At 46.9% G+C, this 18,535-nt stretch overlaps 2 protein-coding genes and 2 pseudogenes across 2 annotated transcripts; 1 reads left to right on the top strand and 3 right to left on the bottom strand.

The window, feature by feature from the left end:
- Positions 1-341: 341 nt before the first annotated feature.
- LOC119360263 lies at positions 342-10,453 on the top strand (annotated as a pseudogene).
- Positions 10,454-10,889: 436 nt separating this feature from the next.
- LOC119361813 lies at positions 10,890-13,091 on the bottom strand (annotated as a pseudogene).
- Positions 13,092-13,144: 53 nt separating this feature from the next.
- Positions 13,145-14,759, bottom strand: LOC119361814 (glyoxylate/hydroxypyruvate reductase HPR3-like). The gene is made up of 2 exons (XM_037626957.1): positions 14,087-14,759; positions 13,145-14,007 (listed from the first exon to the last, which is right to left on the bottom strand). Exons 1-2 carry the CDS (start codon positions 14,513-14,515, stop codon positions 13,486-13,488), a joined length of 951 nt encoding a protein of 316 aa, XP_037482854.1. The 5' UTR covers positions 14,516-14,759; the 3' UTR covers positions 13,145-13,485.
- Positions 14,760-15,773: 1,014 nt separating this feature from the next.
- Positions 15,774-18,280, bottom strand: LOC119361815 (7-deoxyloganetin glucosyltransferase-like). The gene is made up of 2 exons (XM_037626958.1): positions 17,508-18,280; positions 15,774-17,397 (listed from the first exon to the last, which is right to left on the bottom strand). Exons 1-2 carry the CDS (start codon positions 18,010-18,012, stop codon positions 16,385-16,387), a joined length of 1,518 nt encoding a protein of 505 aa, XP_037482855.1. The 5' UTR covers positions 18,013-18,280; the 3' UTR covers positions 15,774-16,384.
- Positions 18,281-18,535: the final 255 nt, after the last annotated feature.

An 18,535-nucleotide genomic window follows, 5' to 3' on the forward strand; every position in this document is an offset into this window, starting at 1 on the left:
CGTGTGAACTGTCAAGGGTGGCGACCGGAAAGAGCAAGGGGAGTTACGAGACGTCTCTCACACTTTCTCACACGTGCAGGTGCCCACCTGGCTCGACTGAGCCTGGCTCGCAAAAAACGCCCGGTTCGGCGTTCCTCCAGATCTAGGTTCAGACTTGCTTTGAGATTCGTGCAGACAATCAAATAGTTCAATTTCTTTCCGTGCGGGACTGGCTGGACCTAATGCAGCCTACCAAACGCATCCCAACAGATCCACGACCAAAAGAAAGATGTAAGCGTGGATGACACATTTATGAACACCATAAACCGGATCTGCGCCACTCATTACACATCCAGCGGTCCATGACACTGCGCCGTAGTGCACGCTCGCATCTGGAGGCTAGTAGATCCGATACAGTGTCACCACGCCCGCGAAATGTCCAGCTCCGCCTCCCAAGGTTGACCGGCCCTCCCTCCCCCCTCTCCCTCGTCGCCGGCCGGGGAGCGCCGCCGCCGCCGCGCCATGCGGCCCTGCTCCCGCGTGCTCGCCGCGAGGCACCTCCTCCGCGGCTCCCGCTTCCAGCTCCCCGCGGCGCTCCGGCGGCCCGACGGTCCGCCCGCGCCGGCGCCGACTCACCTCGGGGGCTTCGGACCAGGCTGCAGGGTCTCTCCGGGGACGGGGGGACGCGCCCCCTTCGGCCGCCCCCCCTGCCTGCTCCCGGGCCCGGCCTTCCCGCCGCGGCGGTCCGCGTGGCCTCTCCGCGACCTGGTAACCTCATCCCAGTTTTTTTTAACGCTGAGATGCGCAGATATTAGAGTCATACATAGATATGCAGTATCGATGTTTTACTGAAGTAAGTGAGAATTTCCCAGTAAATCAGTAAGTAGCCTAGAATAGATTCATAGATATATACAGTGTCAATGACTCACCGAGATGCATAGATAACAGATTCACGGATATGTACAGTATCAATGTTTGCTGAAGCAAGTGATAATTTCCTGGTAAAACAGTAGTGCGCAATAGTGCGCTAATAATAATGAATCACAAGTGCTGGAGTTAGCGGGAGCTGTTGATTGGGCTTCAGTTTCTTGTCCAGTGGTCGCCGAGGGATGAATCCAGACACTAACTTAAGTGTAGCCTTATTTCTGTCTGCATACGAAGTTTTCTCTGTTGAGAACCTGAGACAACCTGCGACCTCATTGTGTTTCTGTGTGAAAATCAGTTTCTGGCCTAATCTGCCAAAGCACAAACTTAAGAACAAGTGTGGAGCCGAGCGCATGGTAGTATTGCAATTTTCTCTCTACTTGTTCTGATTCTATGAACTGTAACTGCACTTATCCTGCCCTTTTTTAGCTCCAACTGAAAATATATGGTTAAGTATGGTTCTGTGGACATCAATGGTTAACAAAATGATACAAAGAATTTGATGCATCTGTTATGTTTCTTTTCTTCTGTTTCTTTGCCAAATTATGGTTTCGTGATTCTTACTTGTTTTTAGAGAGGGAATGCATTCTCCACTTCTGCCAATGCTGTGACAGCTGGGAAACCGGCTGATGACAACGAGCATAAAGATGCCCCGAAGAAGGACATCGATGATCAGATAGCAGATATTCAGATCCTTCAAAACCTTTGGAAGTACTTGAGGCTGAACAATAGCCGTGATTTCAACATCAGGATTGTCTTGTCGTTGGGTCTCTTAGTCGGCGCAAAGGTAGATGTTACTCGTGGAAATTGTTCCCTTTACAAATATTATTCGAGCTAAAATAATGCAATCCACTTTTGTTAGCAAATGCTTTTGTTTTCTGCTGTAGTCATTAAGTACTAGCGATCTGCGATGTATTAAAAACCCCATTTGGGCTAACACTTTTCTGTAGAGTCTACCATTGACAATCATGCTGTAGGCTCAAAATTGATAATCTCCTTACCCCACTTCGTTGGAATCCAGTGCATTTGCATTACTCATAGTGTACTGATATTCTTGGCTTTTATACAAATGATCCTTTTGATCTATTCTGATGCAATGTGGTAAAATCAGATGCATCCTATTTGTTGGATGCTTATTTCTTTGTAAAACAAAATAGGTAATTTCTTCTTGTTTAATTGCTCAACAAGGTCTCAAATAGAAATAGTCAACTATCATCATTCTTAAATCAAAGAAAAGAATATTTCCCTTGCAGTTATGATATATGCCATGATGAACTTAAAACGTGGAAGCTGCTACATGAAGTTTTTTTTTTTGAAACTGTCATCGCGTGGAAGGGCTCCCCATCTGAATTGATCTAATTTCACAAAAGAGAATTGATCCAGGGTTACATGAAGCTTTCAACCTTATCACCTAACCTTTTCTATTTACAATGAACACCAGGTCATAAATGTTCAAGTGCCTTTCTTGTTTAAGCTTGCTATCGATTGGCTTGCAGCACTTGGCGGCGCTGAAGCCTCACTGGCAGGATTTACAGATGCTAATGCAACCCTGTTGGCTCTCTTTGCAAGCCCAGCAGCAGTTCTGATTGGATATGGTATTGCACGGTCAGGAGTATCAGCTTGTACAGGTAAATTTTGTTACAGAACTTGCTTATCAATGTTTTCTTATGCCTGAAAAGCTGCCGAAAGAAACTCAGCATTTTTAGGTTCTCTCTTTCTGCTCTCCCGTCATAACATATACAACTATGTTTTATGCATTATGGCAAATATTTATGGTAAATTTTCTGTTTCCAGAACTGCGGAATGCTTTATTTTCGAAAGTTACCTGGAGAGCCATCCGTTCACTCTCCAGGATGGTAAATTTTGAACCTTTTCATTTCCATGGTATTACTTTTTAGTGAAGTTGTTTGATTACTGTAGCTATACAGAATTTCAGATATTTCACACAGTATGGATATATCTTGAATGAAGTATATCTTATTTTCTTGCTATACATTTTCTCCTATATGTCCTTATATTCATGAAGATGATAAAAGGTTACTATAAGTGGTATCTGTACATTCTTTTGCTCGAACCCGCACCTAAGTGCATGTCATTTTCAATTAGCAGAAAAATGTCCAAATGGCACAAGGTCTATCTAGCAATAAAAAAAACTGAAAGCAAGCAAAACAACGCTAAAGGCCTAACTGAAACTAGAAAAGCTAGAAAAAGGAAAAGAATCATTTGAAGATCTTGCACCTCGCTGGAGCCCAACTATTTTTATCTGTACTTCTGTGAGGATCGAGTGTCATCTGTACATTTGTATCCATTTTCAGTTTTCGATGGACCTGTAGTCCTGCGCAGCTATTTTGATGTTTATCTGTAGACACTTTAAGTATTACTTTAGTTTATTAACTTTTCGTATTGCAGGTGTTTTCTCACTTGCATGAGCTTGATCTTCGTTATCATCTAAGGTACCTGTGAATGCTCTGATTCATGCCATCATGTGTGCTTCAATGTTATCCTTAATTCATTGATTGCCCACACCATATTCCGTGCGGCCAGCAAGGTGCCTCCCTGCTAGCTATTAATCGGCCCTAGGTCTAACTGCTGCTTGTGTAAATCATTGTGGAAACACTTTATAAGAATTCAACACTTGCAGTTATTATGTAGTTGCTGAGTTTTGATGTTTACGAGCTGGGGATTATTTGAATTTTTATGTTCCTTCACCTGTTTATGTTTTTCAGCCGGCAAACTGGAGCTCTAAATCGCATAATTGACAGAGGGAGCAACGCAATAAATTTCATTCTTACGGTGACAGTGTTCAATATTGTTCCCACAATACTAGAGGTACTCAAATTACTTCTCCAACGGTTACTATCCATCAGTTGTGCATATTGCCTGTGATATTGATGTTGCTTTTGGTAATTGGTGCCACTTATTCTCGGAGCGTTTGCTTGAGCTTTGTCTGCATTGTGTTTTGTTTCGTATTTACAGATTGGTATGGTGTCAAGTATACTTGCCTACAAGTTCGGCTCCACTTTTGCTTGGATTACTTCAGTTTCAGTTGCTACTTATATTGTTTTCACTTTGGCTTTGACACAGGTGCGAACGCTGTACTCTGTCATCACAGCTGTAGTCTTAGGATATTCTTGCTTACATAAATGCTCAATCTAATATATCTATTGATCACTTTTGTATCATGTCTTACTCTTATTCCTCTCATCGCTTTCTGTTTCTTTATTGCAGTGGCGGACGAAGTTCAGGACAGCCATGAATAAAGCTGATAATGCTTCTGGTGCAGTGGCAGTTGACTCCCTTCTGAATTACGAGGTCATCCCATGGTTATCCCATCCATTAATCTGGTGTCTGGTCTATTTCTCTAATCTTCAATATCTTAATTCAAGCATTTTCGTATCAATCTTTACTCTGATTGTCTACAGACTGTCAAATACTTCAACAATGAGCAATTTGAAGTTCAGAAGTATGACAAATATTTAAAGAGTGAGTACATGTGTCCATTCATTCTTGGGAGATGTCATTATAGAGCGGAAATGCACAGCTACTCACCTATTTGACCGACTGGCATTAAATATATGTTCACCTTTCTAACAAAACTGCAGACACTGAAAAATTACAGTTTGATACATATGAAATTTCTGATGTCTATGTTTCACATCTGTGTATATTGAAACCTGGTAGTTAAAAACAAAAACTAAATAAGATTAATACTTAAGAAAGTGTCAAATAAAACATTAAGTTATGCTGTAACATTAGGTGAATCTTAAATGGGATTACCATTGCATACACCATAAGTTAGTTTCGTTTGATATTTTTTATCTATTAACTAGTGTTTTCTTTAACAATGTGCTCAGGATACGAGGATGCTGCACTGAAAGCCCAAAGTAGCCTTGCCTACTTGAACTTTGGGCAAAATGTTATATTTAGTTTGACATTATCCACAGCAATGGTTTTGAGCTCATATGGTATAATGAGTGGTGCTCTGACTGTCGGTGATTTGGTAATTCTTCATGTCAATCATTTGTGTTTTATATCTTCTGTCGTTTCATTTCTGAGATCACTTTGACATACTGAGGTAGCAACCCATGCACACAAAAGTAGAAAGATATGTAACTGCAGTAAGGTAATGTTTTCCCAATATTACCTCAGGTTGTTAGAAGTGAAAAGTGTAACTGGAAAATAAAAATCTTTAAAAATGACTTGACATGAAGCTTCAGTTCTTTTCGGTTTTCTGCCTTAGTCTTGCGGTTGCATTTGATTGATGTATTGAAATCTTGCCATACAGGTCATGGTTAATGGACTTCTATTCCAGCTCTCAGTGCCTCTGAACTTCCTTGGTAGTGTATATCGAGAATCTAGACAAAGCCTAATTGACATGAAGTCCATGTTTCAATTGCTTGAGGTAAAAGCTTCGTAGTCATAGACTCGTATTGCTTAGTGCCTAATGGCATGCAGTTTTAATTTATCTTTAAAACCATGGTCTCAAAGACCTTAGAACTATTCATTGCGTCTTTTCAGGAAAAACCTGGAATAAAAGATGAGCTTCATGCACAACCTTTGCAGTTCAAGGGAGGATGCATTGAATTCGAGAATGTCCATTTTGGGTAAGTTCTGTCCTCTGTTAGCTTGTTAAGTGCCGCTAAGTGCTTATGCTATTTCCAAAAAGTAATACCACATAAGTAGCAAGTTTCAAAGCATCTCAACACTAAGGAGCTTATTTTGTTTTAACCATTGATAGTCAACACAATGGTACTCCCTCCGCTCCAAATTAATCGACGCTTGTTTAGTACAAAGTTAGAACAATATGTAAATATGACGCATGAGGTAGTATAGCTGTAATTAGAACAATCTTATTCTGTGCCATATTTATTTTATGGGTAGCTGAGAGATTTGATTTCTTCCAGGTATGTACCAGAAAGGCAGATTCTTAATGGGGCCACTTTCACTGTACCGGCAGGAAAAAGTGTGGCAATTGTTGGAACTAGTGGCAGCGGTAAAGCTAACCTTGTTTACTTAACTAATGTTAATGTCAATGCTATCAGCTATCTTATGTTTGTGTTACCAAATATAACATTCAAATTCATGGGCCTGGTTGCCTCACGGGTTTTGTGGTGCCGAGTAGAATTGTTAGCATATCATATTTGTAGACCTATAGGTCATTTGTGGTGGATATCATAAGCCACTTCTGAAAATAGAGATCAAAATGTGAATGTATGGAGGGCTTTCTTGGAATTTGAAGCTCATCTTGAAGTGCCCTTATACCCACCTCTACGTAATTATACAAGAGTTGACACCTCACTGTTAGTTGCTACTATTAACATGATTTTTTTGTAGAGTTAATTGGATCGTCTGTTTTTGTAGTGCTTCTCTAGACGTGCAATGTGATGACATATCTCAGTTGTGATTAGCAAGAACTTTGATTTATTTTATAGATCTTTAAATACGCTATTCAGAAATCTTAGTAGGGAAAGCATCAGCAATATCTTACTCCGTCCCATGATATAAGAGCGTTTTTGACACTATTATGGGAAGCAGGAGTATAATACAAGATCTTCATATATATTTGGCCAATGCATGATTTTGTAACATGCTGTTTTGTCATGGCAAATGGGGAAAAAGTAATGAAGGATACCATATTTTTCTGTAATGGATGTACAAACTTTTTATCCAAATATATTTATAGGGCTTATTTCATTTTCATATGATTATTCTGTATAGCTTTGCTTCTGCATTTTATATGAGTCCAAATCTTGTCTACAGGATTTACAGCGCATAGTGTTTAGTCTTTGCTTTAATGTGAACCATAAAAGAATTATTACTTCTGGGTGAGTGACTGTGCATTAACTAGTCCTTTCTTCTACAGGAAAGTCAACCATACTTAGGCTTCTCTTTAGATTTTTTGATTCAACTTCAGGATCTGTAAGAACACACGCATCAATCTCCCTTTTGATTTCCTGCTCATGAATTGATGCCCCTGAAGGCTTCTCAAGTTTGTCATGTACTTTAAAGTTTCTGTTCTTGTGATACCTTTGTTCTCTCTTCCTGGCAGATACGAATAGACGGGCAAGATATTCGGGGAGTCACACTGGAGAGTCTTCGGAAGTCTCTTGGTGTTGTGCCACAGGATACGGTTGGCCACCTGATACTCTATTCTCTGTCAATGCTTTAATTTATCCTACTTCTGTTGTCCTCTTACGGAATCTACTAACTTGTGCTGTAGTATCAAAATGTATTCCTATACGATTTACTTTTGAAAAGGATTTTTTTTTTGCATTATTAAGTTCTGTTTTAGAAAGCCAAGTTTCCATGTAAAACCATCGTACAGAAGAATAGCTTTTGCAGCACATCAGCTTCCCCACCACATCTGCTTCTGTTGAGGCCACAACCCACAGACAGGGCCTAAGAACTTCATTGTTGTACATTTCCTCATTATTTATTTGGAACCAAATACAAATCCTTTTTTTATTGAAATACAAATTGAAGTATCACTACATGTGGGATAAGGAATCTATTTAACACATGAGGAGGGCCAATGGACAATTGAGTACTGAGCCAAGTCCAGTAGTAACTGGTAAGGACTTGCCGGTGTGTTCTTGCCTACTAGGGTCCTACTCCTTTCAAGAGTGAATTCTGGTATATCATGAGTATTTCGACCTAAATTAGAACTGCATCAGGCTCATCCCTTGTTGGACATCCACAGGGCTTCAGCATTGTTGGACTAGTTTAAAAGGTTCCAATAGATAATTGAAAAGATATGGTGCTGCTGTATGCAAACTTTCTTCAGCGTCATAGAATCTTGGAATAGACTGGATTTGTTTTTTCTTTCGGGAATCAGGTCAATTCATTTTGTCTCCAAACTTACACCATTAATACCATTACAGGTACTTTTCAATGACACAATTAAGCATAATATACAATATGGGCTGTTATCAGCAAATGATGAAGAGGTAAAATGTTCTTTCAATCAATATGGGAGTGTTATAGCATGGTCATATGTTTTTTTTTGTGAAGCTAATGTATTCTTTTCCAATTTTCCATACAGGTTTACGATGCTGCTCGACGCGCCTCTATCCATGATACAATTATGAACTTTCCTGACAAGTATGACACGGTTGTGGGAGAGCGTGGATTGAAGGTAAGACATGGCCTCGTTTTGTGCAAAATCAGGAAATGTTGTAACCTTTTGTTCTATGACAACAGCTCAGCATATCTCAAGAACTGTGGCTTGGCTGTTTTTGCAGTTAAGTGGTGGTGAGAAACAACGAGTCTCAATTGCTCGTGTATTCTTGAAGGAGCCTTCCGTTCTGTGAGTTCCTCTCATACATTTTCTGTGGAATATGTACCTAAAGTGCACATCATTTTGTATTAGTACTTACAGCCAAAAGCTCAAAGAAAAAAAATCAGAACAAAAGAAACAAATGAGCTGTACAGCTAAACTACTCAAAAACCATCTGGTGGGCAAGCATGTTGTGGCTGCCTCCTCAGCGCCTTTGCACCAGCGATCATCCAGAGTATTGCCTCCAGGAGTATCGTGTCCACCAGTGTCTGCAACCTCTGGTTGCGCTGTCAAAAAAGTGGTCATTTTGAAGTCGCCAGATGTGCCACATCATTAGAGAGATTAGGCAACATGATCCCTTAACTTATCAACCCTGGCGCACTCTGCAGCATGGTCCAGCCGGGGCACCTGCTCATCGCCTGCCTGAGGCCATTGGAATTGTAGAGAGAACTGTCTGCCATCCTACACCCGTTCGAAGAAGTCGTCAGTGAGGATGTGTGACATGGTCTCGGCTGTCTGGTCGCACAGAGGGGCAGGCAGGCGGATGCGGTAGTTCTCTGCTCCAGTCTTTCTGCCATCTACACCCATTCTCCATCGCTAACCACACGAACACCTTGCACTTGAGGGGAGCCCAGCCCTCAGACGGCACGCCACATAGGAGACTCGGCCGTACTTATCTACACATTGAAAGCACAGTCCATTCTCACGCTGAAAATCTCGCAGCTGATGACCGCGAGTGAAATCGGCAGCAGCTGAACGCTTCTGCCAATCGGAAGATGCAGGAGGGACAGTGCTGGGTGCACGTTGAGCTCATCCTCCTGAATGCGAGCTAAGGCGACTGCGCTAGTGGCACTTGAGGGAGCTTGCAAATGAACAGAAGCGACGGCACCATAGAACTTGATGGTCGTGCTCCATCTGGTACAGGAGCTTGCATGGCGCTCAAGATCTGCCGTGTTGCTGCCAAAGCTTTGAAGGCGCCGTCCCAGCTCAACTTCAAATCAATCCAACCCGGACAAGGATTTTGTGTTGCTGAACCGGAATCGAGCAGCACCTTTCACGGTGGACGTTATGGATTGATCGTGAGATTTCATGAGCGCAGACGGAGCGGATTCCAGCTCTTATACCAGTTTGTGAGGCCTTGTGAAGGAATCCTCACAACTAGGGCACCGCGGCTGTGTTAGTGGATCGAAAGAAAAGGGGATGAGGATACAGAGTATGAGATGAGAGCTTCAGAGTTTATCCTATCTCAGATGCTTATCAAACAACTTTGCCTGTTTAAAAAAACGTGAGTTAGGCCTGCTAAAAGGGTTTGATGTTTGAACTAATTCCAGATACTTATCAAACAATTTTTTGAGTGCAAATAATGGGCTTAGGAATTTCCCTCACTGAATTAACTTTCTTACCTGATTCCTACCAGGTTATGTGATGAAGCTACAAGCGCACTGGATAGCACTACTGAATCATCGATTTTGAATTCTCTAATGTCTTTATCCGTCGATCGAACCTCAATATTTATTGCTCATCGACTCACAACTGCAATGCTATGCGACGAGGTATTCATATCTCTGCACATACATAAACAGTACAGCATACATATCTGAAAAAAATAATATCACTTCTTGCTATATCGACGATCAATATATGAATACTAAGCCAGGTTTACAGCCATAAAAGTTGCTATTGCAACTGTTCATGAAATTGCTGTACTTATTATGGGCTAAACTCCTTTATACTTCGAACCCATCTATTGAAAATCATTCACTTCCATAATTCCCATGTAAGTAATCTTTCAACTGATTTTCAGATCATCGTCTTCGAGAATGGAAGAGTAGTTGAACAAGGACCACATGATCATCTTCTGTCGAAGCGCGGGCGTTATGCCGAACTTTGGTCCCAGCAGAATACAACTGAAGCCAGTTGATGCTTCTGCTTTTGGTACATAAGTTTGATAGACCCAATACGTTTTCCCTTTGCATGGGAAAACAATACACAGCCATACTTCAACGGAAGCAGGTTTTTATTTGTCTGCCTTGTAAATGGAGTTCTTGAGATTTCAGGTACAGGGGAAACAGAAATTTACAGTTGAGGGGGAAATTCTCCATTTCATAGAGCCGAGAGGCGAAATTTTCCTGTACAGATATCTAAAATACTGGCGTATGTCCATATGTATGTAATAATTTTTTTACTACATGGAATAAGTAAATAATTTTTGCTGTTTTATGACGCTGGCTGGCAGGTAGCTTAATGTAGTAACATAGTACTAACATTCACATATTCAATTATTTTCATTTACATACCTGTCTGATCTACTGTGTGCCTCATCTTAGTTTTTTATTGTTACGTTTTGAGTCACCCTGACTGGCTGCGTGTCTCTCGGGCCAGACATCAGGGACTGAAGAAATCTTGTTGGCCGAATGATCTGCACCGTTCCACAAGCGTCGTCCTTCGTCAATTGCCGGTGTGGCAATGCGGGTGGCGGCATGGCGATAGGTAAATGCAAGCAATCTATGCATCTTTATTTTCCTATAAATGATTTGTTGTGTCTTAAGCTGCATGAATATTGGTGTTTTGTGCAGCTAGCCACCAGATATTACTCAACACTGAAACCACACCACACAATAGTCTGAACACTGAATCACCTGTTCATCTTCAGGTTGTGCATTGCATTCATAGGGCACAGACATAAGCAGAAGAACGATATATCGTCCTGCTTTCTCTAGCTTCCATCAACACATATATTTGTTAGCTTTTCTAGCCAAGAAATTCATATGGACTACCATGTTGCACGCACCAACCGTACATGATTTTCTGTTTTTATCGACCTATTTAAACTTGAAAGACAGCTTCCATGGGTAAATGGTAGAAGGCTAAAATGTGGATACATTTTCTATAAACTTGATCAAAGTTTACGAAGTTTGACTTTGGAAAAACTTATATGCACTAGTATAATTTTGCAAGGAGTGACTATATAACTAGCTTAATTATTTGTTATTGGCGGTCACTTCAGTACATCCTTGAGCAGAGTCTCAAGGTTGGCCAACGACCTGCCACCGGGTTGCACGGTTGAGCGAGAAGTGACCTCCTTCCACTCCATCGCCCTCCGTCTCATCTCCTTCCCCACCTCGCCATCACCCATCACCTCCCTTATCCTCGCCTCGACCACCTCCCGGCGCACGTCGTCGCCGCGACGACCTCCATCCCGACGCGCCATTCCACGCAAGCGTACCGGCTGTTGGTCTGCTGCTCGGCGAAGAAGGGCCAACAAAGCATCGGCACCCCGGCGCCGAGCCCCTCCATCATCGAGTTCCACCCGCAGTGCGTCAGGAAGGCGCCCACCGCCTCGTGACGCATCACCGCCTCCTGCTCGCACCAGCTCGCTAGGAGGCACCTGCCCTTGGTGGCCTCGAGGAACTCGGGAGGCAGCACGGCGGCATCGCCCTTCACCAGGTCGTTCCTCACGATCCAGAGGAAGTCGCAGCCGCAGTTGGCCAGCCCCCACGCGAACTCCACCAGCTCCTGCTTGGACATGGTGGTCACGCTCCCGTAGTTGACGTACACCACGGACCGGGGCTCCCTGCCCTGAAGCCACTCGAGGCAGGACTGGTCTTCTCTCCAGAGGCTGGAGCGTATCCCGGCGAGATCGCCTTCCGAGACCAGCTGCTCGGTGTGGAAGTTAAGCGGGCCGATGGTGTAGACGGGCAAGGGGAGGATGGCGCGCATGGCGTCGAGCGCCGTCTGCTCCAGCTCCTCAAAGGTGTTGAGGATGACGGCAGTCGCGCGTTCCGACTGCTCGACCTCGTGCAGCAGGAAGTTGAACAGGATGTCGCTGCGGTCCGTCGTGCGGACGAAGGACGAGAAGTCTCGAAGGCGCATGTGCTTGCTCATCCCGCGTGCCTGCGTCACCGGTGTGTCCAAGTACTCGTTCCTCACTTGCTCATCGTCTGCTCAGATCAACAAGACGGCGCAACATTACACATATGCGATGCACAATCATAGTAGAAACTTGCGCCCGCATGGCATGCATACCTTTGAGAGGGGTGAGGCCCTCATCTAGGAGGAACCGGAAGTTGCGGTAGCCCATGAAGCCGCAGGCGCTGGCAGTCCAGAACAGCGCGCACGGCACCCCGAGATCCGCGGCCTCGTCCACGCAGAAGCTCATGACGCCGTCGCCCACGACGCAGCTCACCGGCGGCGCCCCGACCGCGGCGTTGAGGTCGTGGAGCAGGCTCTTCAAGTGGGGGAGGCAGGTGGTCATGGTGTAGTAGCACAGGGACGTCGGGTCCTGCGTGGAGTCAGCGTCCGCGTCGGCATCGGATGTGGGTATGCCGTCTGGGATGGTGGCGAAGCGGAAGCCCGGGAGGCCGGCCACGGCGCCGGGGCCGCGGGAGCGGACGAGGCGGCGCTGGTTGTACTCGGTGTTGACGAAGGTGACGTGGAAGCCCTTGCGGTGCAGGACCTTGGCCAGCTTCATCATCGGGGTGACGTGCCCCTGCGCCGGGAACGGCACGAGCACGGCGTGCGGCTTCTTCTCGTTCGTGGCCATGTCGTCGGCTCGAGAAATGTTGCGTTCTGTGGGAGAGAATTTCCCCGCTTGCAGTGGCGATGTCACGGCGCGTATGTACATATAGCAGATGAGAATGAGTGCCCAAGTTGGCCTGAAATTGTGCGCTTTGGACTCATACCGTTCAAAGTCACAGCTGATGGCGGTACTCTTTTGTATGCATGTGCGGTTTTGAATTTTCTGAAACGGCTTCACTTGAGAGGACTAATCGTAGAAACGACTGATAAGCATGTCCATTTTTGACTTCCTACACAACTCATGGTGACAGCGGATAAGCATGTCCATTTCTGGCTTCCTAGTAGCTTCACTTGAACTCTTTTTTGAGGGTTTTATTTTTAGCGGCAAGCTTCACCCTTCTTTTTTTCCTTCTTCTTATTTTGCTCTTTCCAAACATTTCAAAACACATATATAATCATTTTGGTCCCGGCCAATAATATTCATGAAAATGAAAGTATGTGATGTCCTGAAGGAAATAGATACCCAAGTCCATACAATACCCCAAACCCGGATTTCATGAAAACGGATTGCAATAATGGTGTACTAATCTTTAGTGAACTTGACCCCATCGAAAATGAAGTGATGAGAAGTCTATTCTTGCACATCACATTCTCCCAAATTTGTGTGTTCACTTCATCTTTTTAATATGGGAACCAAGTCTGTTTAATCACTTCATCTTTTTGCAGAATGCGATTCCTTCAGACGGATCAATTTCATCAGACCAGTGCCAGTGCGTGATGTTCATGTTTCAGAGCTCCACGGGGCTCACCACCGGCCTCCCCGAGAAGAAGGCGTCGAGGTTGGCGATGACGACCTCGAGCACGCCGCCGATGGACTCTGGCGTGAGCACGGCCCTGTGGTCCGACAGCACGACGTTGTCCATGGCGAGCAGCTCCGGCGGCACGGCCGGCTCGTTCTCGTACACGTCCAGGCCGGCGCCGCCGATGACGCCCTCGCGGAGGCACCTGACCAGCTCCGGCTCGTCCACCAGGCCGCCCCGGCCGACGTTGACCAGCACCCCGTCCTTCCCCAGCGCCTCCATCACCTCCCGGTTCACCATGTGCTTGGTCTCGTCCGTCAGCGCGCAGGAGAGCACCAGCACGTCGCTGCCGGCGGCGAGGTCGCGCAGCGCGGGGACGAACGGGTACGGCACCGACGGCTTGGGCGACCTCGAGTGGTAGGAGACGGCGTAGCCGAAGGCGGCGAGACGCCGGGCGACGCCCGAGCCGATGTTGCCCAGCCCCACGATCCCCACCCGCTTGCCGCTCACCTGCCATCGCCAGCGAGACTCTAGTCGAATCATCCTCTTCTTTCTTTGGGATGGCCAAGAACAGAGTAGTCGTACTAACCTTGGTGGTGAGAGGGTAGTCGCCGTCGGCCGTCCACCTGCCGCTGCGGACGTACGCGTCGGCGGCGGCCACCCTTCGGAGCACGGCGACGAGAAGCCCGACGGCGTAGTCGGCAGAGTCGGCCGCGAACGCGACGCCGGCGTTGGTCACGCTGAGCCCTCGGCTCCGGCACGCGTCAAGGTCCACGTGGTCGACGCCCACGGAGGTGCACGTCACGAGCTCGAGCGCCGGGAGCGCGTCCAGGTGCTGGGCCGTGACCGACGGGAGCCCCCCTACCAGCAGCGCCCTCGCCTCGGCCGCGGCCGCCGTATCGGCGTCCGCCAGCAGGGCGAACCGGTAGCGGCCGGCGAGCGCCGCGGCGAACTCCGGGAAGAGCGGCTGAGCCAGCATCACAAGCGGCCTCTCGTCGGCGGGCGGCGGCGCGGACATGTTATCTGTTGGAAGAAGGGGATGGAATCAGCAGCTGATGCTTCGGAGGGTGGTGGTTAGGGTGACTAGAAGCCAAGCCATCGTCATTGCCATTGCCGGCTGCCAATTGTTTTTTGAACTTGGAAAATGACACCACCTAAGACTCAGAGGTGAACACCGTTGGGATTTCAGCCATATTTTGAGGCTCATGTCTGAATGTGACCCAATAGAAAATGCACTATCATTTAACTCACCATGCTGCCTAAAGTTTCAAAGGCCCACAGTCAATTTTTTTGAGGGGAAACCCAAGCTTTATTGATCAATACTCCCGAAGGAGAGGAATGCAGAAGGGATCATGAGGTTGTAGCAACCAAACATGTCTACCCTGATCAAGAAAATACGAAAACTTGGCTAACCTATCAGCATCAACATTTGTAGCATGACTTTCAAAACAGAAAATTACAATTGACAAAGGCGGATCTATTGAGGACGGCAATTTTGGATTGTGTCCATCGATTTTATCCGGCTCTCGCTGGATTGTGTGCAGGAATTGGCGAGATGTCTTCACTTTGGGCTTTAAGGCTCGAGTGGGACTGCAATTTTTAGCCCGTGGTCGAGGGCTTTTTCCTATCTGGGCCTACTTACTAGTACGGTTGTCCTCTGCATTTTATTGCCATTGGGATACGTGGCATTGTCAGCGCACGGTAGACCAGGGAAAGGGGTAGGCTGAGGTGGAAGTCTATGGTTCCCGCGACGACCACGAGGGCATTTGCGCCCGCCGCTCACGGTGCCTCGCATCGCTTCCTCCCTATGATTAGTTTCACGGTTTGTGCCAGTTCCTTTCACTAAAATTTCTTCGGAGTTGGTCATCATTTTGTTGATTTTTTTCACAAACTTTCATTGTACTCCTTCGTATCGGCTTTCTCGTGGCATGGTGCTAACTGTTTCTTCTGTCGTTTCTTGTGGCATGCAGTGGCGGAGCGTGAGCCAGATATTAGGGGTAAGGGCAAATGAGAGTATATTACATAGAAAAGGCTAGGGTGATCAAAGACATCGGAGGATTAGCACAACAATTAGTAAAAAATAAGCTTATTTTGCAAATTTTCCTTCATGAGTACTGTTCATCCCCATAATCCATGATTGTTTTTTGTGCAGCTCCCAATTCAAGATATTTCATCCTGAAATTTTACACACACACACATTACATCCTCTTGTCAAAATGGCGGGGACATGCACATGGCTGGCATTTCACTAAAATTAAAACTGAAAGTTTGAGTTTCGAAATTTTCAAAATTAAGCCTCCATTGAATGATAGAAGAATACAGTAATACAGGACCACATGCAAATGGCGGGGACATGCACATGGCTGGGAGGGACCGCTGCCTTTTCCCATGCGTTTTCTGCTGCACATCAGATGGACCAGTTTATTCCTCTTGTCAAAGCGGCTTCAACCCTTTGAAAAATCAAGAAAGCCAGATGCCAGAGATAATATAGGGATTTTGTTAAAATTTCAAAAACATTCGGCAAAGTTCAGGGTAAAATTGTCCAAATTTCAGAATTTTTTCATTGGAGGTTCCAGAGAAAATTATTACAAGCTTAATCTTTGTTGCAAAATTTGTTGAAAGTTCCGGAAAAAATGTCGGAACTTGCAAAGAAAAAGTTAAACGAACGAGATTGTCGATAAATCGTTGCTCAAAACAAACCACACATATCCACTTATCGGGAGAAACAACATGAGAAAACGCTGCATTTGTAGTGTCTCCACAATCATATGTTTCCAGGAAGAGAAAAGTATGTTTTTCAAACCTAGAGCTTGTAGAGCCGGTCCAAATCGTACCTTTTTTGAACTTATATAAATGCCCAAAAATTGATATCCTCTAGTACTACTACTTACGGATCGCGGTCAATCCCGGGCACTAGATCTGTTTGCACCGCGGCGGGAGAAGGACGATCCAACGGTGGTGCTTGTATATTCTTGAGCAGAAGCTCAAGGTTGGCCAACGATCTGCCACCAGGTTGCGTCGTGGCACGCACAGCGATGTTCTTCCACTCCATCGCCTTCCGCCTCATCTCCCTCCCCACCTCGCCACCACCCATCACCTCCCTTATCCTCTCCTCCACCACCTCCCGGCGCACGTCGTCACCGACCTCCAATCCGACGCCCCACTCCACGCACGCGTTGCGGCAGTTGGTCTGCTGCTCAGCGAAGAAGGGCCAGCCCAGCATCGGCAACCCGGCGCTGAGCCCCTCCATCATCGAGTTCCACCCGTAGTGCGTCAAGAAGATGCCCACGGCCTCGCGCCGCAGCACCGCCTCCTGCTCGCACCAGCTCGCCAAGAAACACCGGCCCTTGGTCGCCTCCAGGAACTCCGGCGGCAGCACTGCGGCGTCGCCCTTCACCAAGTCGTTCCTCACGATCCAAAGGAAGTCGTAGCCGCAGTTGGCCAGCCCCCAGGCGAACTCCACCAGCTGTTCGCCGGTCATGGTGGTGATGCTCCCGAAGTTGACGTACACCACGGACCGGGGTTCCCTGCCGCGGAGCCACTCTAGGCAGGACCGGTCTTCCCTCCAAAGGCTAGGACGAATCGAGGCGAGCGGATCGCCGCCATCGGGGACCAGCTGCTCCACAACAAAGTTGAGTGGGCCGATGGTATAGACCGGCGGGGTGAGGATGGCGCGCATGGCGTCGAGCGCCGGCTCCTCGAACTCGTCAAAGGTGTTGACAATGATGGCGTCCGCACGGCTCGCCCGCTCTAGCTCGTGTATCATAAAGTTGAGCAGGATGTCATCCCGGTCTGTGGTGCGGACGAAGGACGGGAAGTCGCGGAGGCGCATGTGCTTGCTCATCCCGAGAGCATTTGTCACCGGCGTGTCCAAGTAGCCGTTCGTCAGTTGCTCTTCACCTGCTCATCAAACCGAACAGCAGGCATGCAACCTCGCTTGTTACTACTACTTGTTACACATCACAAAATAAAATATATGCTGTTACCCACTTCAAGAAGTTTATTTGTACCTTTGAGAGGAGTAAGGCCCTGGTCTATGAGGAAACGGAAGTTGTAATAGCCCATGTAACCGCAGGCGCTGGCAGTCCAGAACAGCGCGCACGGCACGCCGATCTCCGCCGTGGCGTCCACTACGAAGCTCATGATGCTGTCCGCGACGACGCACGTCACCGGCGGCGTCCCCGCTGCACCGTTGTTGAGGTCACCAATCAGGCTCTTCAGGTGGGGGAGGCAGGTGGTCGTGGTGGAGTAGCAGATGGACGCCTGGTCCTGGGTGGTGTCGGGGTCGGACGGGGGCAGGCCGTCGGGGATGGTGGCGAAGCGGAAGTCCGGGAGGCCAGCGACGGCGCCTGGGCCGCGGGAGCGGACGAGGCGCCGGTGGTTGTGCTCGGTGTAGACGAAGGTGATGTGGAAGCCCCTCGAGTGGAGGACCTTGGCCAGCTTCATCATCGGGGTGGCGTGGCCCTGCGCCGGGTACGGCACGCACACCGCGTGTGGCTTGCCGTCGACGAGCATGTCGTCGCCGGGATGGTGCTGATGCAGATCGAGGCTATGGTTTTCTGGCAGGAAAGAAAAGAAATTCAAGCTTACGTACGGTACAGAGTGAGTGGGAATACTAATCAGTGCGTGGACAGCGTGGACAGGGACAGGATAACTCCTTGGTGGTTAGCACTCACCATTCAGTGTACTGTACCGCTAGTTCTTGGCACGTGAAAACACCGACGACTAGCATGTGAGATTCCAAGTTTGAGGCTTTATTTTTTAAGTGTGGGGCCGTATTAAATAATGCACCACGATGTCTAATTCTGATCCGGTCTAGTTCACCATGTTTCCTACTTTATTGTCTAATTGTCCTGTCAAATGTATGTGATTGGTGGGATGAAGAGAGAGGGAAAGAAAGAAAAAAAGGTGGTCCATTGTGAGCCACATCCACATATCCCTCATATTTAGGGCAACCTCCTTGCCGATCTTCGCTCGATGGTGCTCCGTGTGGCTCCCCCGCTCCCGCCCCCTCCTCCTGAGCCCGACTAGGCTGTCG

Source organism: Triticum dicoccoides, chromosome 2B (assembly GCF_002162155.2).
Source record: "Triticum dicoccoides isolate Atlit2015 ecotype Zavitan chromosome 2B, WEW_v2.0, whole genome shotgun sequence".
Lineage (NCBI taxonomy): Eukaryota > Viridiplantae > Streptophyta > Magnoliopsida > Poales > Poaceae > Triticum > Triticum dicoccoides.

Bases quoted from the DNA above. Each gene is read 5' to 3' on its own strand.
- LOC119361814 (XM_037626957.1), bottom strand. From the start codon at position 14,515: ATGTCCGCGCCGCCGCCCGCCGACGAGAGGCCGCTTGTGATGCTGGCT. The intron at 14,008-14,086 runs GTTAGTACGACT...TGGCGATGGCAG, and splicing joins ACTACCCTCTCACCACCAAG to GTGAGCGGCAAGCGGGTGGG.
- LOC119361815 (XM_037626958.1), bottom strand. From the start codon at position 18,012: ATGCTCGTCGACGGCAAGCCACACGCGGTGTGCGTGCCGTACCCGGCG. The intron at 17,398-17,507 runs GTACAAATAAAC...TTTGATGAGCAG, and splicing joins GGGCCTTACTCCTCTCAAAG to GTGAAGAGCAACTGACGAAC.